The sequence below is a fragment of the Microcaecilia unicolor genome, chromosome 4 (assembly GCF_901765095.1).
Source record: "Microcaecilia unicolor chromosome 4, aMicUni1.1, whole genome shotgun sequence".
Taxonomy (NCBI): Eukaryota; Metazoa; Chordata; class Amphibia; order Gymnophiona; family Siphonopidae; genus Microcaecilia; species Microcaecilia unicolor.
The window spans coordinates 176,098,115-176,125,385 of NC_044034.1; the positions used below are offsets into that span (position 1 = coordinate 176,098,115).

The window sequence follows — 27,271 nt, forward strand, 5'->3', positions numbered from 1 at the left end:
AAAGAAAAGATGGCCGGCAATCTTTTCGATAATACGGTTGGCAATGCCCCTTTGCGGAGCCGGCGCCAAAGATGGCCGGCGCTTTTTGATTATTCCCCTCCTTGTCTCATTAATCCATGCTTTTGAATATGCTCTGTAATTCTGTTCTTTATAATAGTCTCTACCATTTTGCCTGGCACCGACGTCAGACTCACCGGTCTATAATTTCCTGGATCTCCTCTGGAACCTTTATCGGCGTTACATTGGCCACCCTCCAAACTTCCGGTACCACGCTTGATTTTAAGGATAAATTACATATTGCTAACAATAGCTCCGCAAGTTAGTTTTTCATTTCTATCAGTACTCTGGGATGAATACCATCCGGACCAGGAGAGTTGCTACTCTTCAGTTTGTAGAACTTCCCCATTACATCCTCCAGGTTTACAGAGATTTAATTCAATTTCTCCGACTCGTCAGCTTTGAATACCATTTCTGGCACCGGTATCCCACCCAAATGTTCCTCGGTGAAGACCGAAGTAAAGAATTCATTTAATCTCTCCGCTACGGCTTTGCCTTCCCCGATCACCCCTTTTACTCCTCGGTCATCAAGCGGTCCAACCAATTCTTTTGCCGGCTTCCTGCTTTTGATATACCTAAAAAAAATTTTTACTATCTGTTTTTGCCTCGAATGCAATCTTTTTTTTCGAAGTCCCTCTTAGCCTTCCTTTTCAGCACTTTGCATTTGACTTGACATTCCTTATGCTGTTTCTTATTATTTTTAGTCGGTTCCTTCTTCCATTTTCGGAAAGATTTTCTTTTAGCCCTAATAGCTTCCTTCACCTCACTTTTTAACCACACCGGCTGTTGTTTGGTCTTCCGTCCTCCTTTTTTAATATGCGGAATATATTTGGCCTGTGCTTCCAGGATGGTGTTTTTGAACAGCATCCATGCCTGATGTAAATTTTTGACCCTCGCAGCTGCTCCCAAGTTTTTTTTTTCCACTGTTCTTATCATTTTTTCATAGTCTCCTTTTTTAAAGTTAAACACTGACGTATTGATTTCCTATGTATACTTACTTCAAAGCTAATATCAAATCCGATCATATTATGATCACTGTTATGAAGCGGCCCCAGCACCATTACCTCTCGCACCAGATCATGCGCTCCACTAAGGACTAGGTCTAGAATTTTTCCTTCTCTCGTTGGCTCCTGTACCAGCTGCTCCAAAAAGCAGTCCTTGATTTCATCAAGGAATTTTACCTCCCTAGTGTGCCCCGATGTTACATTTACTCAGTCAGTATTGGGGTAATTGAAATCACCGATTATTATTGCGTTGCCCAGTTTGTTTGCTTCCCTAATTTCCTTTAACATTTCTGCATCCGTCTGTTCATCCTGGCCAGATGGATGGTAGTACACTCCTATCACTATCCTTTTCCCCTTTACACATGGAATCCACAGTGATTCCATGAAGTATTTTGTTTCCTGCAGAATTTTCAATCTATTTGATTCAAGGCTCTCCTTAATATATAATGCTACCCCTCCACCAATTCGATCCACCCTATCACTAAGATATAATTTGTTCCCTGGTATGACAGTGTCCCACTGGTTATCCTCCTTTCACCAGGTCTCAGAGATGCCTATTGTATCCAATTGTTCATTTAGTGCAATATATTCTAACTCTCCCATCTTTTTTCTTAGGCTCCTGGCATTCGCATATAGACATTTCAAACTATGTTTCTTGTTCCTATTTACATCACGCTCAGTACTTGACAGTATTAATTTGCAATCTTTTGTCTGTTTTTTATTTTCATTTAAGGACACCTAATCTACTACAGTCTCTTTTGCAACCTCACCATCAGGATACCCTCTCTGTTTTGGTGATATCTTTGAAAGATACCTTATCCTGAACTATGCGCTTTTCAGCGACTGTCAGCCCTCCCCCCATTTCTAGTTTAAAAGCTGCTCTATCTCCTTTTTAAATGCTGATACCAGCAGCCTGATCCCACCCTGGTTAAGGTTGAGCCCATCGTTTCAGAATAGGCTCCCCCTTCCCCAGAATGTAGCCCAGTTGCTAACAAATCTAAAACCCTCCTCCCTGCACCATTGTCTCATCCACGCATTGAGACTCCGGAGCTCTGCCTGTCTCTTGGGCCCTGTGTGTGGAATGGGTAGCATTTTAGAAATTGCTACCTTAGAGGTTCTGGAGCTTTCTACCTAAGAGCCTAAATTTGGCTTCCAGAACCTCTCTCCCACATTTTCCTATGTCATTGATACCCACATGTACCAAGACAGCCGGCTCCTCCCCAGCACTATCTAAAATCCTATCTAGGTGACGCGTGAGGTCTGCCACCTTCGCAACAGGCAGGCAAGTCACCAGGCGATCCTCAGCTATCTATATGCCTAATGATTGAATCACCAACTACAACTGCTGTCCTAACCTTTCCCTCCCGGGCAGCACTTGGAGACATATCCTCTGTGTCAGAGGATAGTACATTCCCAGGCGGGCAGGTCCTGTCTACAGGAGTACTTCCTACTTCACCAGGGTGATGCTCTCCTAGGAGACATCCCTCCTCCAAGGTAGCACAGGGGCTACCAGACTGGAGGTGGGTCTTCTCTACAATGTCCCTGTAGGTCTCCTCTATGTACCTCTCTGTCTCCCTCAGCTCCACCAAGTCTGCTACTCTAGCCTGAAGAGAATGGACACATTCTCAGAGAGCTAGAAGCTCTTTGCATCGGGCACAAGCATATGATATCTCACCAACTGGGAGATAATCATACATGTGACACTCAATGCAAAAGACTAGCTACAGACTTGCTACAGTATTAAGGATATTTGCCTAATATAAAAATGTCCTTTAGTTTATATAGTATATTGTATGATTTATTTAGTGTTTCCTTCTTAGATGGTAATGAAATGTATTTAAAACTCTATAAGAGCACTCCTTGCTTGTTACCCTAATTGCAATAACTAACTATAAATGAAGAGTTGTCCTAGGGATGGGTGGGTGTTGGGGCTAGATTCTATCTCGTTAATTCTGTGGTACAAAGTTTTTAAAAATAAGGGGAAAAGACTATGGAGTTTAGTTGATAAAATTAGCTTTTTATATTTTTATTTTACCTATCACTACAATTCCTCCTTTAAACCCCAATCTTTAAATTCCCAAAGCACAAAGCAAAATAGTGTTTACTTACCAGAGAAATGTCCTCTCCTCTCAGAACTTCTCAGAAAGAAAGTTCAGTGGGACCTTTTCTCTTTATATAGTTTTGAATTCAAGGGACCTTTTTAAAAACAGGCTCTTGGAAGCTAACTCAGCACCTTATGCAAATATTCTACTTCCCCACACCTTAGTTCACACCTAATTGAGGTCACTTGAAGTGCTACCTCTCCAGCAGCCAAAGAAAGAAAATAACTGCCTTTTAGAACAAGAGTTTTTGGCTGTTTACTTTCTACCTCTAGAAAAGGTTTCAGTTTAATACTATGGGAAAAATGCCTATTTCTAGAGAAAATTCCTGTTTAAAACTATGGAAAAATGGTTGCACACTATGGCAACTAGTTAATAATGCTTGCTTTTCTCTCTTTATTCTCCCCTTAATACTAAACTAGGTCCTGCTTATTTTTCTCTCTCTCTTTTTATTCCCCCTTAATACTAAACTAGATCCAGCAGTGCCTGCTAGATTCTGCCTTGTTAATGCTGTGGTACAAAGTTTTTAAAACTTAAGAGAAAAAGACTATGGAGATGAGTTGATAAAATTTGCTTTTTATATTTTTATTTTGCCTATCATTAACCTACAATTCCTCCTTTAAACCCCAATCTTTAAGTTCCTAAAGCACAAAGCAAAATAGTGTTCACTTACCAGAGAAATGTCCTCTTCTCTCAAAACTTCTCAGAAAGGAGTCATAACATTCATAACTTAGAGTGAAAAAATTGTATATAACACATACGCATTTAGCTTGTATCCCCTGCTCTTGAAATAAAGTACCATAAGTTTGATGGAAAATCATTGTGAAGCAGTCCAGCAGATGGCAGCAACTTTTGTTCTCTTGTTTTCTATATTGCAAGTTCAGTAGCAAAATGGTATTATCTATATACAAGGTGAGCAGTTAGTATATAGAGGTTTTATTCCTTAATCCAGAACAATATACATCTTTTTTTTCTTTTTTTGTTATGCCGGCTTTGGTGACTTGGAGGGGGAAATTCTGGTTAGAAATAATTTCTGGTTATTTACCATCCCACATGTTTATTCAAGCCTTACTTTCATTTTGAAAGTAAGTACTGCTATAGCTGCTTTTCCCAAAGCAAAGTTTTCCAAATGAGTGCAAAGTACAATCTGCTAATGACATCCTCATGTGAGCATAAAGGATTGTTGGGGGGGGGGGGGGGGGGAGGTAGGAAGAGCATTTCATTCATTTTTAGTTTTCAGAAGAGGCATTTCATTCATTTTTAGTTTTCAGAAGAGGTCTTACCTGCTGCTTACAAACTTAAAAAAAACAAACCCCAAACAACTAAATACTAGATGAGTAGACTAATGGTTAGAGTAGCAGAGAGAGCCAGGGAATCCAGGGTTCAAATCCCACTGCTGCACCTTGTGATCTTGAGCAGTTCTAGAACTGGGAGCCTGCTCTTATGTGCCTCAGTACTGTGTGAGTTGTATCTGTTTGGTTTATTTTTTTCATACTAACCAAGATAGCAATGCTACTATAGTTCAGACTGCTTAGCACCTTCAATGTGCTATGTGATTGGTTCCTTAGTTTCCCTTTGAGTTTGACATTTCTTTACTAGTAATTTAGCATTCTGCAGCGTAGTGGGGCTTTACTGCTGTCCCCAGCTGTTTTCCTTCTGAAAGAATTTATTTAAGGAAAAAAATGGAAGACTCTAAGCTGTCTAAGAGATTATATGGTAAGACTTTTCAAATGATTAATAACATTTCCATTTTGAGTTGCAGAGCATCCTGTCTTTCCTGTGTACTGAATACAAAAATAGCAGTAAGCAGCAATACATGTCAGACTATCTGGTTGACCTTAGATATGAAAACGCTCAGAATACATTGTAAAATAATTTTCTATCCCACTGATAGTGCTCTTTGTACACAAAGTAAGAATCTGAATGCATTTAAAATATAGTGTAACTACTCTGCATCCACTTAGGAGGCAATTCTTTAACAGGGCATGATCATTTAGGCACTGTATTACCATGGGTAGTGAACCTGTAGTATAAGGAAACTTAAAGACCTAACTGTCCTATGGAATTATAGCATAAATGCATCATGAGCACCTAAATGTAGGTGTGAACATATAATTCCTATAGATAGATGCTTCACCATGGGCTTCTAATCAAGAGCTTCCACAGCTCCTTACACAACTTACGTTTCAACAATTGTTTATTGATGACATTCAAACAAGTATACATGAAATTCATGCATCCAGTAACTGGCTACCTAAATAGCCAACACTCACAGCATACAATTGAAAACCATCATCATCAATTTTTATATTTTAACATTAACCCCCAAACCATCTCCCCGTCCACCCACACAAATGGTTAGTACCCTACAACCCCCCAACATCCCCCTTCCTTGGAACTGCCACAGCTCAGTGGTTCCCCAGGGCCTGGTCTCTGATGGCCCTCTGGAACCTAATGAAAATAAACAAAAAAAAAAATAATAATTGTTATGCTTCCCTCCATCCCCCCTTCTGCCTCCCCCCCAACCCCCCTCCAGGGCCCCATCCCCCAAATCCTGATCCATCAAGTCTCCCCAAAATGAGCTCTGTAATAACCTTAATCCAGCCTCCCCCCCCAAATACACAACTACTCAGTCATTAACATCCCCTCTTAATGTTCAACTTCCCTCTCCCTCCCTTACCCCCCCCCCCCCCCCCAGCAAACCAGTGCAATACTCAACCATCTCAGCATCTATCCATGCCAGGGTAGCCTATTCAATATTTGACTGCGTGCTCTTGGTGAAATCGTATGTAGGTACGCCTCCCACACTTCCAGAAACCTCCGCTGCCTTCCCGGTGACAAACACTCCCCCCTAGCTTCCCAAGTCATTAGTTCATGTAATTTATTCCTCCAATGCCAGAAGGAAGGGGGGTGATCCTGAGTCCAATACAAAAATATACACTTCCTCCCCAGAATGCAAGACTTCTCCAGGAACACCTTTTCCCCTCTCGTACCCACCCGCCATAACCCAATAGAGCTAAACAAAGCTTTCTCATACGTTAACTTAAACTTACACCCCAGCACTTGGTGCAAAAACTGGGATATTGCGGACCAGTATTTACTGACACGGCTACACTGCCACAATCCATGGAATAATGTGGCCTCATCCCTTTTACATTTAAGGCAACCCCGCATATCCGCTATCCCCGCATGAAAGGCCTGTTTCTGGGAAAAGTATGTCCTATGTACTGATCTAAAATTGCTCTCCTGCAATTCAGCACTATGCACCAATTTAATACCACTGTGAAGGGCATCCCGTACCAACTTCTGGGAAATCAGCCGTCCCACCTCTTTACTCCATCTGTCTGCCACCACCTGCAAATCCCTCACCTGAGCTTTCTTACTGAGTGTGAAACCACAAAATTGATATTTCACCCACAGCATCTCCTTCCAACAATTCTTGCAGTTGCACACCAAACCGTGGCAACAAAGAATCTTTCGACAACGACTGTACATAATGAGCTAGCTGAGAATAAGCAAACATCCCCGATGGTCCGGGTCCACAAAGTTCCACAAAGGCAGTCTGTGTCATAAGAGAGGCATCCTGCAAGACTAGGTTTTCCAAACTAATCGCCCCTTTTGCTTTCAATTGTTGAAATACTTTATTTTCCCTGCCCGGCAAAAAGTCAATATTCCCCTGCAGGGGAAGCCACACACTACTCAACGGACTCTGATCCCACAACGGGAGCAATGCTCTCCATAACTACCACAATGGTCTAAGCAAAATACTGTTACGAAATTGCTCCAGCAGTTTCCTTCTAGGGGCGTGAAGCAATGAAGTCACCTGCCATGGGCCAAAGTACTCCCGTTCCAAGCTCACATCCATATACATACTGGAACCCAATAACCAATCCCTCAAATGATGGAATAAACATGCTTGATTATATCTTCTAAGATCAGGGAACCCCAATCCCCCCGAACCAGCATTACCCATCACAAACTTCCATCTCATCTTCGGCTTCCGTTCCCCCCAGCAAAATTTCACTGCCATCCACTGAAATTCCCCAACGTCCCTCCGAGATAGCCAAAGAGGCAAAACCCCATACATAAACCCCCAATCCACCCTATCAAATGCTTTCTCTGCATCAAAACTTATCAACAATGCGTTCTTCCCACCTTTTCCAGTGCTCCTCAGATTTTTCGCAGTTATCCGACCCCTAGTGAATCCCACCTGCGGCTCATCCACCAAATTTGGAAGAATGCGGGAGAGTCTATTTGCCATAATTTTGGCTAAAAACTTCACCTCTGTGTTAAGCAGCGAAATTGGTCTTTAGAATTCTGGCTGATCTATGGAAGGACTATAACTTGAGCAGTACTAACATGCCGAGGCAACTGTTCCTGTTGGACAAAACTATTAGAAACCTGTATTAATACCGGGCTAACCTCTGCTTTCAATAATTTATAGAACTCATTCCAGAATCCATCTAGGCCCGTGGCCTTCCCCAAGGCACTCTATTGAATTACCTACTCCACTTCTTCCACCCCCACAGGAGCACTCCGTCAGTCCAACTCTGTTTCCGTAATCTTTGGTAGATCCATACTAGACAAGTAGACCTCACTATCACCTTGTAAAGTTGCCTGAGACTCATATAACTGAGTAAAAAAATCTACAAATACTTTATTAATTGCCTTATCCTCATGATGCCTCTTACCAGTGGAGTCCACTAGGATAGATATTTTAGACCGACCCTCACTACCGAAACCATTATTGGACCTATCCTGGTCTCCACTTGCGTTAGGAGCTCCTGCGAAATAAATATATAGTCTATTCTAGACATCGTATCATGCATTCTAGAGATATGAGTGTAATCTCTTTCCACCGGGTTCAGGGTCCTCCAAACATCTAATAAACCCAATGCCGAACCCAAGAGTAACTCTGTCCTCGCCAACTTCCTATCCGTAGGGCTAGAGCGGTCCAAGCTTGGATCTGCAACATCATTCATATCCCCTCCCATCACTATCGGTATCTCCCCCAAATTCAAGATTTGATGAATCACCCGCTTAAAAAAATCCCTTTCAAAAACATTAGGAGCATAAATATTACATAGCAGTAATGGCTGACACTCCAACACCACCCATGCCAGTATAAACCGACCCTCTGGGTCTCCTATAACTTCCTTGGTTTCCATATGCAAACCCTTCTTTATCAGAACCACTACACCTTCCTTCCTCCCCACTGCCAGAGCCTCAAAGATACTTCCCACCCACCATTTTTTTAATTTCAAATGCTCCGCCGTGGAGAGGTGTGTCTCTTGAAGGAAGGCAACGGAAGTCGCCTGATCCCTCAAAACTTTTAATAATTTTTGCCTTTTAATGGGCGAGTGAATTCCCCCCACATTCCAAGAAATCAACGTTAATCCTACCATATCACCCTACTCCCACACTCTCCCACTTCCTCAATACTCCTGTCCCATACCATTCTACTTCCCAACCTCCAAGGGGATGCCCCAGCCACCATCTCCCTGGAATGAATTTATATCGCCTCATCCCTCTATCTCCCCCCATCCTTCTGAGTGTTCTGAGTATTGCACTTTCCCTATTCCTCCCTCCCTCCCCCCCACACCCCCAACCTAACCCCCTCCACCCTCCCAAATTCCCAACTGTCCTGTAGCTCTTTCGGAACCCTTCCATAATTGAACTCAAAGCCACCCTCTCCCTGGTTCATATGAACCTCTTTACCCCCTTCTCCACCCCCCCGTCTACTTCCCTTCCACACCAGTCTCTTACTCCCTCCTGAAAACCCTCAATACCCCTTTTAGCAGACTATAACACACACAGCCTCCCCTGTCCTCGTCCCCCCCATTCTGTTCCTTGCCTCCCCCCCCAAAAAAACTTCCCTATCATACCAAACCACCCATTCCCCTGAACCCCCACCTCATTCAACCTTATACCAGCCTCAACCACTAACCCCTCCTATACAACATCCATACCACAGCCAGCGGAGGCCCGCTCTCTCTCAGTCAAATACCCCCTAACCAACCTCCCATTTAATACCCTATCCCTCCAAGCATCTGATACCTTACCTAACCATTCAAACGCTATCTTCCCCATTTCACTCCCCCCATCCACCTTATATCTCAATCAAATCATCACCCCCTGCACACACAATCTTTTAAAACATGAACCCAAACCACATGTACCAGGAGCTGCATCATTTACCCTCCCTTCCACTCACTGGCCACGTTCTCCGTGCAAATCCAGGTCAGCAGCCATCCGTCAGCCCAACTCTAAAACAATCTTTATTTTCTGCCCCTTCTATCCAAGATTTTACTCGTTGGGCTGACTCTGCTATGATCATAAAGTGAACAGATTAAACTTATCAAACAAAACATACTGTAACCCCCCAAACTCGCAAACTTTTATTATCAATTGTCCCATCTGTATCTTCAGCCGAGACTGCTTTCCAACAAGCTGGGAACGACAATTGCTTAACTCCACTGGAATCTTCTTCCATCCATTTCTTTTCTCATATGGGCTCCGACCTCATAGACGCCATTTTCTCCAGGAAAGCTCGCGCCTCTTCCACCCGGTCAAAGAAAACCACCTTGTTCCCATCTATTACTTTTATCTTTGCTGGGTATAAGAGACTAAATCAAATTTTTAGTTCATATAAATTCGAGCACACTGGCACAAATGCTTTTTGAGCTGCCGCCACCTTTGCAGAATAGTCCTGGAAGCATAAAACACGTTTGTCCTGATAGCACAGCTGCTTGCCTCCACGCAAAGCTTGCAAGATCTTCATTTTATGTGCATAATTCAAGACTTTAAAGATCGTCACCCTGGGACGATTGTCCCCCTCTTGACGCTGTCCCAGTCTGTGCGTTCTTTCTATACAGAATTCTCCCACCATGTCTGGGAGCCCCGCCGCTTCTGGGAGCCATACTTCCAAAAATCTCTGGAGGTTCCTGTCCCCCAACGCCTCCGGGAGACCAACCAGCTGTAAATTGTTGCGCTGTGAGCGATTCTCAATATCCTCTAACCTCTCCTTTAATGCAGTTATCCGCCTCCGCAGCATAGGGCTCTCCTCTGAAATCTGCTGCACCGTATCTTCCACAGCGCTCACTCTCTGCTGCACCTGTCCGCTACCAATGCTGCATGCAGCTCCTCCATTCCATCGAGCTTATCCAGGATTTTCTGGAATTTGCAGTCCACATTCAGGCATATTTTCAAAGCACTTAGCCATCCAAAGTTCCATAGGTTGCTATGGAACTTTGGAAGGCTAAGTGCTTTGAAAATATGCCTTTGTGTGTTCCACCGCCTCCGTCACCTCTCTTATGATTTCTGCAGCCCACTGCGAGCTGGGTGATGGTGATGGTGGCAGACTCTTATCCACCATTTTGGGTTCCACCGCTCGCCCCTTCTCTCGACAGTCTTTCTTTGTCGATTTAGATGCAATCCTCACCCGACAAGAATTCCTCTGCAGTCACTCCGACCTCCACTCGCTCCACCCGCCCTGATTCCAACTTTCTTAGGGGTAAGAGAGCCGTTTCTGAGTGCAGACTTTAACGGGTGCTTTGGAGCAGCGAGACACCACAACCTCACTCCTCCATAGCCCAACCTGAAGTCTACACAACTTATCCGAAGTGCGTTTCCAAAAAGTAGTAAAGGTTCCATCTTTCAGCTGATCTGGCCCTCCACACATATCATCTTTATTTTACTGTATTCACTTTATATACTACTCATCACAAATCACAACTGAGTGATTTGTAGTATAAAGCATTATGGTATCACATTACAGTTAACTTTGCAACATAGTACAGATTTCATCCCATGGGCTTTAATGTACCAAACTATCAGTTTCCGGATCATTGACTACAGCATTTGGCTAGTCAGCCTGTTGATGTTAATGTTCCAAAGGATACCTCACCTTCCACAGCCAATCCACAGTCTACTGCCCAATCGGATCCAGGGTATATTTCCAACAAGCAATGAAGTTCCTTCTCTCAGCTTGGCTGACCATCCATGGTACTGATTACAACCCAGGACTTTAATCTGCCATCCTCTGTTCCTTAAGAGGGTCTTTTACAAAAACCAAGCTAGCGTTTTTAGCTTGCAGTAAAAAGCTGGCGGTAAATACTGAGACACTCATTATATTCCTGTGGACATTTCAGCGTTTACCACCAGCTAAAAATGCTAGCGCGGCTTTCTAAAAGGCCCCGTAAATATTTTATAAATTCTGTAGCATTAAACGTCCACTTCACTTCAAGGTCTGGCATTCCTTGCTGTATACACTGGTCCTCCTGTCTGTTTTCTTGCTTCTGCCAGCAGTGCGGCTTATCATTTGCCAGCAGTTTCCAAATTATTTCCAGCCATTCAGCTTCTATGCCTGTGTTCCCAGTTGCTCTGTGAAATGTGTTTCTGTTTTGTTGTTTTTATGCTTAATATTGTTTATTACCAGACTTTTTTATATACCACCCTTCACAGGGTACAGTATAGCTGTTTACAATAAAATACACAGTACAGTAATCAACAAGGCAAAAATCAAGTGCAGAATAAAGAAAGAAAACAGCATCTATGCTGCATTTTAACAAAATCACAGTTCTAAATGTAGAAACATAACCCAATTTGTAGAGAAAATTATCCATGATGGAACTGGAACTCCTATGGGTTGCATCTAGTGAAACAATTTGTGCTTATACTAGCAAATTATTCTCAGCATACTACTGTATTGAAATGTACTTCATCTGGGATAAATATTGTAAACAGTGCATATATCTCTTTTGGAACCTCTTTGCTTGTCCTCACGGTCAACATGTCAATAACTGATTTATGGAGTTAGTGCTGGAATTCAGATTACCATTTTAAAATGCAGCAGATCAAATGTGTGATGTCACCTACATAATGTGATATTGCTCATTTAAGGTCAAAATGAAACATTTATGTACTGCGGGGGGGGGGGGGGGGGGGGGTTGGCTTGACTTTCAGACTTTAAATAAGTACATAAGTACATAAGTAGTGCCATACTGGGAAAGACCAAAGGTCCATCTAGCCCAGCATCCTGTCACCGACAGTGGCCAATCCAGGTCAAGGGCACCTGGCACGCTCCCCAAACGTAAAAACATTCCAGACAAGTTATACCTAAAAATGCGGAATTTTTTCCAAGTCCATTTAATAGCGGTCTATGGACTTGTCCTTTAGGAATCTATCTAACCCCTTTTTAAACTCCGTCAAGCTAACCGCCCGTACCACGTTCTCCGGCAACGAATTCCAGAGTCTAATTACACGTTGGGTGAAGAAAAATTTTCTCCGATTCGTTTTAAATTTACCACACTGTAGCTTCAACTCATGCCCTCTAGTCCTAGTATTTTTGGATAGCGTGAACAGTCGCTTCACATCCACCCGATCCATTCCACTCATTATTTTATACACTTCTATCATATCTCCCCTCAGCCGTCTCTTCTCCAAGCTGAAAAGCCCTAGCCTTCTCAGCCTCTCTTCATAGGAAAGTCGTCCCATCCCCACTATCATTTTCGTCGCCCTTCGCTGTACCTTTTCCAATTCTACTATATCTTTTTTGAGATACGGAGACCAGTACTGAACACAATACTCCAGGTGCGGTCGCACCATGGAGCGATACAACGGCATTATAACATCCGCACACCTGGACTCCATACCCTTCTTAATAACACCCAACATTCTATTCGCTTTCCTAGCCGCAGCAGCACACTGAGCAGAAGGTTTCAGCGTATCATCGACGACGACACCCAGATCCCTTTCTTGATCCGTAACTCCTAACGCGGAACCTTGCAAGACGTAGCTATAATTCGGGTTCCTCTTACCCACATGCATCACTTTGCACTTGTCAACATTGAACTTCATCTGCCACTTGCACGCCCATTCTCCCAGTCTCGCAAGGTCCTCCTGTAATCGTTCACATTCCTCCTGCGACTTGACGACCCTGAATAATTTTGTGTCATCGGCGAATTTAATTACCTCACTAGTTATTCCCATCTCTAGGTCATTTATAAATACATTAAAAAGCAACGGACCCAGCACAGACCCCTGCGGGACCCCACTAACTACCCTCCTCCACTGAGAATACTGGCCACGCAATCCTACTCTCTGCTTCCTATCTTTCAACCAGTTCTTAATCCATAATAATACCCTACCTCCGATTCCATGACTCTGCAATTTGTTCAGGAGTCTTTCGTGCGGCACTTTGTCAAACGCCTTCTGAAAATCCAGATATACAATATCAACCGGCTCCCCATTGTCCACATGTTTGCTTACCCCCCTCAAAAAAATGCATTAGATTGGTGAGGCAAGACTTCCCTTCACTAAATCCGTGCTGACTTTGTCTCATCAGTCCATGTTTTTGTATATGCTCTGCAATTTTATTCTTAATAATAGCCTCCACCATCTTGCCCGGCACCGACGTCAGACTCACCGGTCTATAATTTCCCGGATCTCCTCTGGAACCTTTCTTAAAATCGGAGTAACATTGGCTACCCTCCAGTCTTCCGGTATTACACTCGATTTTAGGGACAGATTGCATATTTCTAACAGTAGCTCCGCAAGTTCATTTTTTAGTTCTATTAATACTCTGGGATGAATACCATCAGGTCCCGGTGATTTACTACTCTTCAGCTTGCTGAACTGACCCATTACATCCTCCAAGGTTACAGAGAATTTGTTTAGTTTCTCCGACTCCCCCGCTTCAAATATTCTTTCCGGCACCGGTGTCCCCCCCAAATCCTCCTCGGTGAAGACCGAAGCAAAGAATTCATTTAATTTCTCCGCTACGGCTTTGTCCTCCTTGATCGCCCCTTTAACACCATTTTCGTCCAGCGGCCCAACCGACTCTTTGGCCGGTTTCCTGCTTTTAATGTATCTAAAAAGTTTTTACTATGTATTTTTGCTTCCAACGCTAATTTCTTCTCAAAGTCCTTTTTTGCCCTCCTTATCTCCGCTTTGCATTTGGCTTGGCATTCCTTATGATCTATCCTGTTACTTTCAGTTGGTTCTCTTCTCCACTTTCTGAAGGATTGTTTTTTGGCTCTAATGATTTCCTTTATCTTACTGTTTAGCCACGCCGGCTGACGTTTAGTCTTTTTCCCTTTTTTCTAATACGTGGAATATATTTGTCCTGAACCTCCAGGATGGTGTTTTTAAACAGCATCCACGCCTGATGCAAGTTTTTACTCTGCGAGCTGCTCCTTTCAGTCTTTTTTTCACCATTTTTCTCATTTTGTCGTAATCACCTTTTCTATAGTTAAACGCTAGCGTACTTGATTTCCTAGTTTCACTTCCTTCAATGCCAATATCAAAACCGATCATATTATGATCACTGTTATCAAGCGGCCCTCGTATCGTTACCCCCTGCACTAGATCATGAGCACCACTAAGGACTAAGTCTAGTATTTTTCCTTCTCTTGTCGGCTCCTGAACTAGCTGTTCCATGAAGCTGTCCTTGGTTTCATCAAGAAATCTTATGTCCCTTGCGTGTACAGATGTTACATTACCCCAGTCTATATGCGGGTAATTGAAATCCCCCATTATTATTGTGTTGCCCAGTTTGTTTGCGTCCCTGATTTCCTTTAACATTTCCGCATCCGTCTGTTCGTCCTGGCCAGGCGGACGGTAGTACACTCCTATCACTATCCTTTTCCCCTTTGCACATGGAATTTCAATCCACAGTGATTCCAAGGAGTGTTTTGCTTCCTGCAGAATTTTCAATCTATTTGATTCAAGGCTCTCGTTAATATACAATGCTACCCCTCCACCAATCCGATTCACCCTATCACTACGATATAATTTGTACCCCGGTATGACAGTGTCCCACTGGTTATCCTCCTTCCACCAGGTCTCAGAGATGCCTATTATATCTAATTTTTCATTTAGTGCAATATATTCTAACTCCCCCATCTTATTTCTTAGGCTCCTGGCATTCGCATATAGACATTTCAAACTATGTTTATTGTTCCTAAGTACATCATGCTTAGTACTTGACAGTATTAATTGGCAATCTTTTGTCTGATTTTTATTGTTATTTAAAGATACCCGATCTACTACAATCTCTTTTGCAACCTCACTATCAGGATACTCTATCTTCCCTGTTATGGTGATATCTTTGAAAGATACCTTATCCCGAACCATGCTCTTTTGAGCGACTGTCGGCCTTCCCCCCATTTCTAGTTTAAAAGCTGCTCTATCTCCTTCTTATATATAGTCCTATTTAATAGTATTTACTGGCAATAGCAGTGTTCTCATTTATTATCTGCCACAAAAACCCATTGAATTTAAATGGGCTTTGCAGCAGATAACGTGCAGTGTTAGTAAATAAGAGCCATAATGTATGTACATATATTTAAATAGAAAGTGAAGTGTCAGTGACCTTGATAACAGTATTTTAAGATTAACTATTTTATATCATCTAGACATTAGGGTAGAAAATCCATTATATGGCCTTCACAAATTGAGTTTTAAAGTTTTACATTTTTTGGGGTTATTTAAAGAAAATCCCAAACATAATACTTAGACTTTAATTCAGCAAAAATCTTTTATAATTAAAAAAATATATTACACACTATAATTAACTAAAATTGTTTTCCTTTCCTACCTTACTGCAGCAGTGAAATTTTAGGAAACCCTTTTTCTGAACACTATACATCATTTCAATTGTACATGAATTTGTAAAATGGGTTTTAAATTCCTGTTGATCCATTCTTATCTCTAGACACAATGAAATAGAAATGCTAGCTTAGTAGGATAGAATGCCAGATGATCTCTGGATTTAGAAGGCCATTTTGAACTATTTACCATATCTTTGGAAATTCTGTCAAATCAAGGTGTCTTAATGGTCTGTGATTTAATTTGACAAATAAAATAGTGAGGCGGATCCAAGGAGGATATAAAATAGTCTTTACTGGGAACAGATAAAAGATGACCTGACATGGCCTGCCTCAGTTCATTCAAGCTATACTGCGATCCTGCTCAATTCACCTCCCCATATTTTTTCACCAGGAGCTCGATGTATCCAAGATCACAGCTGATTTGCCACTTTTCAAACAGTATGAAGTAAGCACACAACACATTATCCTACTGCCATACAACATCCCCCCCCCCCCCCCACTTTTACCAACACCTTTTTTATGCGCATACATTTTCATTTTATTCTCACTTTTATTCAGTCACTGACTCTCCAGTCACATTGTTTTTTTCCACTCCACATATACCAACTTTTTTATCCTCCACTTAGATACCCTTTTGGCAACACTACGTTTTCAGCTTTTAAGAAGGGATAGTATACCACCATTTTATTTATATTTAGACACACTCCATATGTTTCTGTATGCAAATGTATGAATTCATTTCTATGTTTTACCTAGATACCATCCATGTAGATAACAGGACCTTGATTATACTCTTGTTTCAGCACCTCTGCTATAACATCAGAGGTATTTCTGTTTTCTTCATTTTTTAACACATCACTTCCTCAATCATTTACCATGTTTTCAACACATTACTTCCTCAATCATTTACCATGTTTAATATTATGTAATTTCAACATTATATGATTTATAATCTTTTTATGGTTTTATTGTATTTGCTGCTATGCACCAATATTATTTTCAGTGTCACTTCTTTGTTTCATTTCATACATCAATTTGAATGTCAGTGTTTTCATTGCTCTTCGATATCAGTTCATTTTATTTGTATATTCATTGTTTTATTTTAGTATTTATTTTCATTTTTCACAAATTGATGATACTCATTTTTTATAATCTGATGATATTGACTGTCTATTTCCATGTAGATACAACAGACCCCTGAGGCAGGCCTTCGGGCCGTCTTTTATCTGTTCCCAATAAAGACTATTTTATATCCTCCTTGGATCCATCTCACTATTTTATTTGTCAGCTCACGGTCACGTGAGGTTTGTTCCTCCTTTCTTGTTTGCTTCGCTGTGATTTAATTTAACACAATTTGCTGTGATTCAGCTGTGGCTTGAGATAGTGAGATATTTATTAAATATGGGGGCAATGTTCAAAAGAATGTAAAAGAAACCCCATGATGTCCTTTTTAAAAGACCGTTTACATCATGAGCATTTAAGGTCCCGAATAAATGCATTTAGATACAGCAGTATATAAATTTGTCTATGAATAAGTAACTATAAATAAAAAAACTTATTTTGTTATTTTGTTATACACCATTTTATTGATAAAGTTTGAAAAACATCTGTTATGATACTAATGACTCAAGAGGGTTTGCTTTATTACATCACCATTCAGGTGATTGGGTTTTGATAGTGATTGAGAGTGAAGTTGATCAAATGGAATCTCCTAATAGCCTAGAACACACTGTAAACAAAGTCCAGTGATGTTCAACAAAATGGTGCTGTTAATGTTCCAGTGCATAGGGAGTCTTAGGGATTTCCATAGGCACTGCAGTATATTCCAAGCAGAAATGGCCTGTTATAAAATTGTTTGCCCAGTTTAGCCATTGTCTGAAGAGATGTTCTGGGTGCATTTGGGGTAGGGATTGCAGTTACATGCACATTTTTGAAAATTGGAGTATCTATTCATAATCTAACCAGAAAGTTGTTTGCCCTAAAGATCAGTTGTACATGTAAGTGCATAGTATTACTTTAAGAGTCTAAGGAATTTCCATACAGATTACTGTGTGCATACTTTTACCCGTATGTGCAGTTCTGAAATTACCCCTTAAATTTTAAAGCAACATTATATATCCCACCCTTGGGAACTATAGGACTGGTGAATGCCAGATCAGCTGCAAAGAAATCCTCGGTCATCCATGATGCCATAAATGAACAGCATCTTGACATCCTAGGAATAAGTGAAACCTGGCTGGATGAAAGTGGGTGTTTACCACTGGCTGAACTATGCCGAACAGGTTTCAACATCCAACATCAACCAAGACAAGGAAACTATGCAGAATATTCATCCCCCAGCTACATGGATTAGAATCTCTTTTAATCCAACTTGAAGAGGAGAAGCCAATCTGGCTTCTCATGTTATACATAGAACCTCGTAACAACACATTATCTGTGCAAGAACTCCTAGACCTGATTACTCACGTGACCCTGAATTACCCTAGGCTGGTGATCGTGGGAGACTTCAATCTACACATCAAAACCACAGATACCACCACAGCTGCCTTTCTGGACACAATGACAGCACTAGGATTTACACAGGTGATCAATTCTCCAACCCACGAAAAGGGTCACATACTAGACCTGGTATTTTACAAAGGGGTGGATATCCCAGAATTCTGGGATAACAGTATTGAAATAACACCCCTATCATGGTCAGACCATTTTCTAATTAAATTCTCCCTAAGTGACCACCTGAAACAAGTGACACCTCTCAGAGTTTGGAAGGAGATAAGAGACAAAAGAAAGCTGACCGCTGAGAATTTCCTAGAGGCCTTGGACTATCCACATGTAGATGAAAAGACAACAATGTCAGAACAAGTTGACATCTGGAATACACACTTAGCCAAGACCTTAGGAAAAACAGCACCACTAAAAAAGGTCTTATGCCCCACTCACAAACACACACCTTGGTTTTTTCCAGAACTTTGGATCCTTAAACGCGAAGGATGAAAACTGGAAAGGAGATGGTGCAAATCTCACCTGGGTGAAGACAGGCTAAACTGCAGGAAGCACATGGCAAAGTACCGCCAAGCCTTAACAACAACAAAAAAACAGTATTTCTCTCAATGCATTGCACAGGCTGCCAATTCAACCAAGCAGCTCTTCAGTATAGTAAACAGCCTATTGCAACCCCCACAACAAAACCAGCCTGCCCAGTCTAAACTGAACTGCAATGATTTTGCTGCATACGTTGCCAACAAAATTAAAAGTCTCCACCAGGATTTACAGGCAATCCCACCCCAGTGCCCAACCAGTCAACCAGGGGTACACAAACTTGCCCCCTCCTAACAGAGACTTTTAACCTAATGACAGAGGAGAGCCTTGACAAAATCCTAAGAGACCTTCGACCAACTACCTGCTCCTTCGATCCCTGCCCATCAAAGATAGTGCAGCAGGCAAGTATGGGCCTTATAGAAGGCGCCACAAAAATTGTGAACACCTCTCTTTCTAATGGGCAACTACCAACAGCATTTAAAAGAGCAGTGGTTTGCCCTCTGCTGAAGAAAAACAACCTTGACCAGGACAAATTTGAAAGTTACAGGCCAGTATCCAACATCCCATTTCTAGGGAAACTCATAGAACAAATAGTCTGTGTTCAACTTAATGAGTGGTTAGAAAAGAGTAACTGGCTAGATCCATGTCAATCTGGATTCAGACCCAGTTATGGAACAGAAACGGTCCTCGTATCCCTGCTAGATGATCTTCATAGAAACCAAGACAAGGGATTCGCCTCGATGTTAGTACTGCTAGATTTCTCAGCAGCTTTTGACACTGTGGATCATGATATCTTGCTAGCATGTCTGACAGAAACAGGTATCAGTGGAACAGTACTTGCCTGGTTCAGATCCTATCTTATTAGACAGGCAACAATCCATAATTTTTGGCAGCAACTCATCACCACCATAGATACTGACCTGCAGGGTACCACAAGGATCGATACTGTCACCTATTCTGTTTAATATCTACCTCAAGCCACTAGCTGAACTGATTCGGTCAATGGACACTCAGTTCTACATCTATGTGGATGATGTATTTCAAGCGGACGAGTCGGAGAAACTTACTGACTTCACGGTAAACCTGGAGGACGTAATGGGGCAGTTCAGCAAACTGAAGAGTAGCAAATCTCCTGGACCGGATGGTATTCATCCTAGAGTACTGATAGAACTGAAAAATGGGCTTGCGGAGCTACTGTTAGTGATATGCAATTTATCCTTAAAATCGAGCATGGTACCGGAAGATTGGAGGGCGGCCAATGTAACGCCAATTTTCAAAAAAGGTTCCAGGGGAGATCCGGAAAATTATAGATTGGCGAGTCTGATGTCGGTGCCGGGGAAAATGGTAGAGGCTATTATTAAAAACAAAATTACAGAGCACATCCAAGGACATGGAGACCAAGCCAGCCCGGCTTTTGTGTGGGGAAATCTTGCCTGACCAATTTACTTCAATTCTTTGAAGGAGTAAACAAACATGTGGACAAAGGGGAGCCGGTTGATATTGTGTATCTGGATTTTCAAAAGGCGTTTGACAAGGTTCTTCATGAAAGGCTACACAGGAAATTGAAGGGTCATGGGATAGGAGGAAATGTCCTATTGTGGATTAAAAACTGGTTGAAGGATAGGAAACAGAGAGTAGGGTTAAATGGGCAGTATTCACAATGGAAAAAGGTAGTTAGTGGGGTTCCTCAGGGGTCTGTGCTAGGACCGCTGCTTTTTAATATATTTATAAATGATTTAGAGATGGGAGTAACTAGCGAGGTAATTAAATTTGCTGATGACACAAAGTTATTCAAAGTCGTTAACTCGCGACAGGATTGTGAAAAACTACAAGAGGACCTTACGAGACTGGGAGACTGGGCGACTAAATGGCAGATGACGTTTAATGTGAGCAAGTGCAAGGTGATGCATGTAGGAAAAAAGAACCCGAATTATAGCTACGTCATGCAAGGTTCCACGTTAGGAGTTACGGAGCAAGAAAGGGATCTGGGTGTTGTCGGCGATAATACACTGAAACCTTCTGCTCAGTGTGCTGCTGCGGCTAGGAAAGTGAATAGAATGTTGGGTATTATTAGGAAAGGTATGGAAAACAAGTGTGAGGATGTTATAATGCTGTTGTATCGCTCCATGGTGCAACCGCACCTTGAGTATTGTGTTCAATTCTGGTCGCCGCATCTCAAAAAAGATATAGTAGAATTGGAAAAGGTGCAGCGAAGGGCGACTAAAATGATAGCGAGGATGGGACGACTTACCTATGAAGAAAGACTAAGGAGGCTAGGCTTTTCAGCTTGGAGAAGAGACGGTTGAGGGGAGACATGATAGAGGTATATAAAATAATGAGTGGAGTGGAACAGGTGGATGTGAAGCGTTCACGCTTTCCAAAAATACTAGGACTAGGGGGCATACGATGAAACTATAGTGTAGTAAATTTAAAACAAATCGGAGAAAATATTTCTTCACCCAACGCATAATTAAACTCTGGAATTCATTGCCGGAGAACGTGGTGAAGGCAGTTAGCTTAGCAGAGTTTAAAAAGGGGTTAGACGGTTTCCTAAAGGACAAGTCCATAAACCACTACTAAATGGACTTGGGATAAATCCACAATTCCAGGAATAACATGTATAGAATGGGAAGCTTGCCAGGTGCCCTTGGCCTGGATTGGCCGCTGTCGTGGACAGGATGCTGGGCTCAATGGACCCTTGGTGTTTTCCCAGTGTGGCATTACTTATGTGCAGCTACTCATGCCCATTGAACCTGACTTACCTACAGCCTTGAATAAACTGATTTTGTTGTGTTTAGTCCATTCTTGAATTGATGTTAGACAAGTACTTTGCCTGAACCCAAGTAAAACCGAGCTTCTCTGGGTCCCTAACACAAGTGGATACATACCTGACATCAAAATCCCTTTTGGGAAGTATGAACTCTCCCTCAAATTACAAGTCAGGAACCTTGGAATGCAGTTAGATTCATCACTTACTCTAATTCCCCAAATCCAAGCAACCTTCAAGAGCTGCTTCTACTATTTGTGACAGCTACGCTGCCTCTCTCCTTAAATCGAGAAGGTAAATCTTATCCCAGTTGTGCATGCCACAGTAACATCAAGACTGGATTACTGCAATGCACTATACAATGGTCTGACTACAAAGGGCCTGCACCAGCTCCAGTTGATTCAGAATGCAGCAGCAAGACTCATAGAAGGTTGTAAGTGGCGTGACCACATCACACCATTTTTGCAAAAACTTAATTGGCTACCAGTACAATAAAAGGCTAAATTTAAAATTCTATGTCTGATCTTCAAGGCCCTGAAAGGAAATGGCCCCGAGTATCTGAAGAATAGGAGGATCCTCCACACACTGCCAAGGACACTAAGGTCCTCCCAAGGACTTTCACTAACTACACTCTCTCCAAAAGACATTACACGATGTGATACCCACAAGCGAGCCTTCTCCGGAGTAGCCCCCATACTCTGGAATGCATTGCCTGAAAGGCTCCGCTTACACAAGACAATCTGTACTTCAGGAAGTAGGTGAAAGCTTGGCTCTTCAACCAAGCCTTTAATGGAAGAAGTAACTAACTTGTTAGTCTCACTTACACACACAAGGATTGACTCGGGCTGCACATACTGCAGCAGGACATGTTTATCCACTCCTACCCTAGCTGAGATGATATTTGACCTCATGTGCAACTTTCTTCAAATCAGTCACATTACTTTCTAATTCTTCCTGCTTGCTTGCTCATCTATATGTTACAACTTTGCCTTACCCTTCATTGCCAATTGTAGTGTTCTATTGTGTATTGTGTGGTCATTGCGGGTAGTATACCATGCCATACTTTTTATTGTTACTTGAATATTTTTACTGCTGTAATTGCCTATTGCTCATGTTTGATCTATTTTTACTGTACACCGCCTTGAGTGAATTCCTTTAAAAAGGCGGTAAATAAATCCTAATAATAAATTAGCATTTGCAGATCAGTGGAAGCATTGGAGAATTGACAAGTTTGCAAAATATTAAGTATTCTTTTTTCAGAGTTAGTTTCCAGAATTCCTGAGCAATTGAAGCTAACAGTGTAGCCTATTAAAATAATGGCCCACATTGTTGAAATGTAATTTTGTTTGTGATATTTACATTCCTGTGGAAAAGTCTTCGATTCTTAAGAAACATAACACAGGACTCATTTTCAAATGAGAAAAACATCTCAAAACAGCATAAAGTGGCAACTTTCAAAACTCTGATTTGAAATGTTTTTCTCTGCAGAGCGTGCAAATCACAAGGGCTGTCTGTGTTGGAGCAGGATTTGGTTTATCCCAAAACTTGGACGTTTTTCTGCCGTAATGGAACAAAGCAAAAATGTCCATGGCTAAAAGTTAGATGTTTTGGTCTAGACCTGTTTCAGTCATAAATAAGTCACAAAAAGATGCCCTAAATGACCAGATAACCACTGGAGGGATTAAGACATAGCCCCCCCTTACTCCCCCAGTGGTCACTGACTTCCCCCCCCCCCCCCCCCCCAAAAAAAAAAAAAAAGATGTGAAAGAAACATTACATACCACCCTCTGTGATAGCTTCAGGTGTTATGGCCAACCCTATTAGAGCAGCAAGCAGATCCCTGGAGTAGGCTAGAGGTCAGTGCAGTTCACTGTAGATAAGATGATTCGGGCCCATATCCCACTCTAACTGTTGCACTTATGGCGGAAAGTGTAAGTGCTTCAAAACCCATCAAAAACCTATTGTACACTACTACAATAGCCCTTATGTCTGCAGGTGTCACCTATAATGGGGGTACAGTAGGTTTTTGATGTGTTTTGGAGGGTAAGCCATACAATATAAGGTATTAACAGTGAGATTTGTACCTAAGACCTTTTATGTGACGTCCACTGCATTGCATTGTCCTCTAGGGTGTCCCACTGCTGTACTGGAGTGTTGGTGTGGCAAGTCTACTAAGAATGCTGCCCCCCCCCCCCAATACATCTCAATAGTTGTTTTGTTTTTTGCCTTTTTCCCTTGAAAGTTTTTTTTCCCAGAAGATGGTCCTAAGAGATAGGCATACTGATCACAAAAACATCTAGTAAATGGCCATTTTCGAAACAAAAAGTTGGACATTTCCCCAAAACATCCAAAATTGGATTTAGACATAGTATTGAAAATGTGATTCAATTACTTTTTTAGTTTGCTGATTCTAAATTCTAAAATGTAGCAGAAATGCAGTTGCACTCTGTGATTCGCTTCATTTGCATATGTCTCTCTGAAAAGTATTCTTCCTTGCTTTCCATTTTGTTTCTAGATCAATTTATCTATTTTTCAGTGTACCAAACGTGAAGATGTTGAAGGTGAAGAAGAGGAATCTGGTTTAATTCAGCCTGCTCAAGTTTTTGCCCCTAAAAGTCTGGTGTTGGTGTCACGATTAGATTATCCAGAAATTTTCCGGGTAAAGTACTCCCATCTGTCATGTATAATCTGTGTCAGTATACAAATTTGTTTTTAATGAGCAGCAGTGACTATTTTTGATTTACAGCAATGTGGTATTGGTTTGGGACTTTATCAGTACATATAGAATTAGATTCTATTAAATAAAACTTAGGATCTGGCAACATAAATGCTGCAGTGAGTTAATGTTGTGCCCTTTGATTTGTGAAAACAACTTTCTGAATCCGTGCAGCCCACATGGTAAACAGATGAACATTTTCAGCTGAATGAAGAATCCTTCCATTGGTCAGATGAGATGGACCTTACGCTCCTTGTCTCCTATCATATTCTCTGTGTTTACATTTCTATAAAAAAACATTGCCTATTTTTAGCAAAACTCAACACATGACTCTGTGTTTGTTCAAAGTATATCAAGAATTGCAGGTCAGACTGAGATATTACTGCAAATTTCAAATCAGACTTTTTCCAGCTGTACTGTAGAGAAGCAGAAGGTTTTAGCCTCCAAGGATGACTTCAGTATTTAAACAAACAGAAACAATAACAGTGACTTAAATCTCAGTTGTGGAATCAGTATTGTGGTTTTAAAATATATTAGTATATTTTAAGAGTACTTAGTTGGCTATATTGAAAAATATCACAACCTACAAAGTTACCAGCTTTCTCCTGAACAAATGTGGCTGCTAGAGCTCTGCAACACAAATTCTGTGTAAGTCACCCAAAGTTAGGTGTGCAATTTTGGGCTTGGATCACAGATAGTGCATGTAAAGTAATTGGCAGAATTGGTGCTAACAATAATTCTCTGAGGACAAACAGACTGTATTACACTCATAATCGGGTCAGCGATCCACGCTGGCCCGGAAGCTGCTCCGTTGCCACGTGGCGGTCAGTGTCGGCTCTGCGGGGCGCCGAAACAGCTGTCCGTGGCTCCCCCCAAGTTGACTGCGGAAGTTCTGGCAGTGTCTGCGGCCCCTGTGGCATCGGGCGCACAGGCAGTAGCGTCGGCGGTGAGTTCAATTTCAGAGGGAACGGCCGCTATTTTGAATTCAGCCCAGTCTGCAGAACCTATTGTTTTTGGACCTGTTTCTCCCTTCTTGGCTCAGAAGGTGGCAAATGAAGGTACAGGGGGGGTCAGCTTCCCTCCGGATTTTGTGTGGACACTTTATCAGGCCTGAAAATCGGGACCCCCCCCCAGGTGGAGCCCTTAGGAGAAGGGGGGTAGCCCCATTGTTGCTAAAAGACCCCATTTAGAGTGGACAGAAGAGGGGGATTGTTTTTCTCCTATGGGTTCTGATGGGCCTCTCAGTGATTTTGGGGAGACCGATGTTTTTGAGGGTTCTCAGGAGCCGGATTGTCTGATTCCTAGTGAGGATCCTTTAGTGGTTTGAATTTTTCATAGAGATGAGCTTGCGGAGCTTATAGATCAGGTGACGTTTACTCTTGAGCAGGCAGAGGTTAAGGCTAGACAGGTAGACCCTTTGGTTAAGGGCATTCAGCATAAAGCGCGGTCCTTTCCCATGAATAAAGATCTCCGGGATATGAATTCTCAGGAGTGGATTTCGCTTGATTCCCCGTATAAGGTGTCTAGGGCAATGACGAGGCTTTATCCTCTTCCTCAGGAGGGTTACTAAGGCTACGGCTATTCCTGTAGACGGCGGTGCCGCACTCCATTATCCCCAGGATAGGAAGCTGGAATCTTTTCTCAAGCGTAATTTTGATTTGTCAGCTCTAGCTCTCTAGGCTTCGGTGTGTGGGGGTTTGGTAGCTCGAGCTTGTTTTCACTGGGCCAAGAAGCTTCTTGATGATTCAGTGGATGTCAGGACTTCTGGGGTTCAGGAGTTAGCTAAATTAGAGATGGGTTCGTCCTTTTTGTCTGATGCACTTTACAATTTGTTGCGGGCGTCAGCCAATAATATGTCTATTATAGTTGGAGCATGTAGGGCCCTCAGCTTCCAAGTCTAAATTGTGTTCTCTTCCCTTTAAGGGATCCATGGTCTTTGGTGAGGATTTGGATAAACTGGTACGTGGTCTTAGTGACACTAAAGTTCCTCGTCTTATTTATTTATTTGTTATTTATTTACTAGCCGTTAAGCCCGTTAAAACGGGAGAGATTTCCAGCTACCCTCCTCGCCGGAGGTGGGGGAGAGGTGAGAGGCGCTGTCAGGTCAGTGCAGGGGGCCCGATATGGGGGTGGGGAGGGTGGAGGTTGGTGCGCATGATGTTCGTTTCCAGGCTCCAGCGGCAGTGTCCGACAGTGACTCCGACTCTGTTTCCCTCTCTGTTCCGTCCTCTGACGTCATCACGTCTTGACGCGAGGGCGGGACAGAGAGGGAAGTCTACTGCGCATTTGCAGGTGAGTCGGTCACTTGCCATTTATATGTTTGATTTATTTGTTGCATTTGTTTCCCACATTTTCCCACCTATTTGCAGACTCAGTGTGGCTTACAATAATACATCATGACAATCGTCAATCAAGAGTAGATAGTTACATAAAGAACAAGTGGAACAAAATGGATATAATCAATTCAATAAATCAGAAAACAGATAGATTAATCAATTCAATAAATCAGAAAAAAGATTATCTAGTAAGTAGTGATGTTACATTTGTACCCCGCACTTTCCCACTCTTAGCAGGTTCAATGCGGTTTACATAGTAGTAGGATTACAAGGAAAGTATAGAGAAAAACAGGTAAATTTTAGCAGAGTAATGGAGATGCAGAATAATGGAGGTGTGTGAATAGGTAATATCCTATATAATAATTCTCACCTCCAACATTCTAATGTGCCTGGCACCGTGGCTCCCTTGGAGGTGGTCTGCTAGGCAGTTTAGAATGCACTGACATCAGTGATGTCACTGACAGCTGATTCCAAGGCAAGGGGGTTTCCCTACTCCTCCCCCTGCCTACCAATCAGCTCTCAGTGCCCCCCCCCCCTCGGCGCAACACCCAAGCCCCTCCGCCCCGGCGCAGTACCCAAGCTCCTACCCCCCTCAACGCATCACCCAAGCCCCTCCCCCTGGCGCATCACCCAAGCCCCTAC

General features: G+C 42.2%; 1 protein-coding gene across 3 annotated transcripts in view; it reads left to right on the plus strand.

Moving 5' to 3' along the window:
• SBF2 (SET binding factor 2) overlaps positions 1-27,271 on the plus strand; it is a 919,918-nt gene that overhangs the window by 390,909 nt on the left and 501,738 nt on the right. For all 3 annotated transcript variants that reach the window (XM_030200990.1, XM_030200991.1, XM_030200992.1), the window contains exon 4: positions 24,114-24,236. In XM_030200990.1, the coding sequence (XP_030056850.1) occupies positions 24,114-24,236 (123 nt within the window). The remainder of the gene's footprint in view (positions 1-24,113; positions 24,237-27,271) is intronic.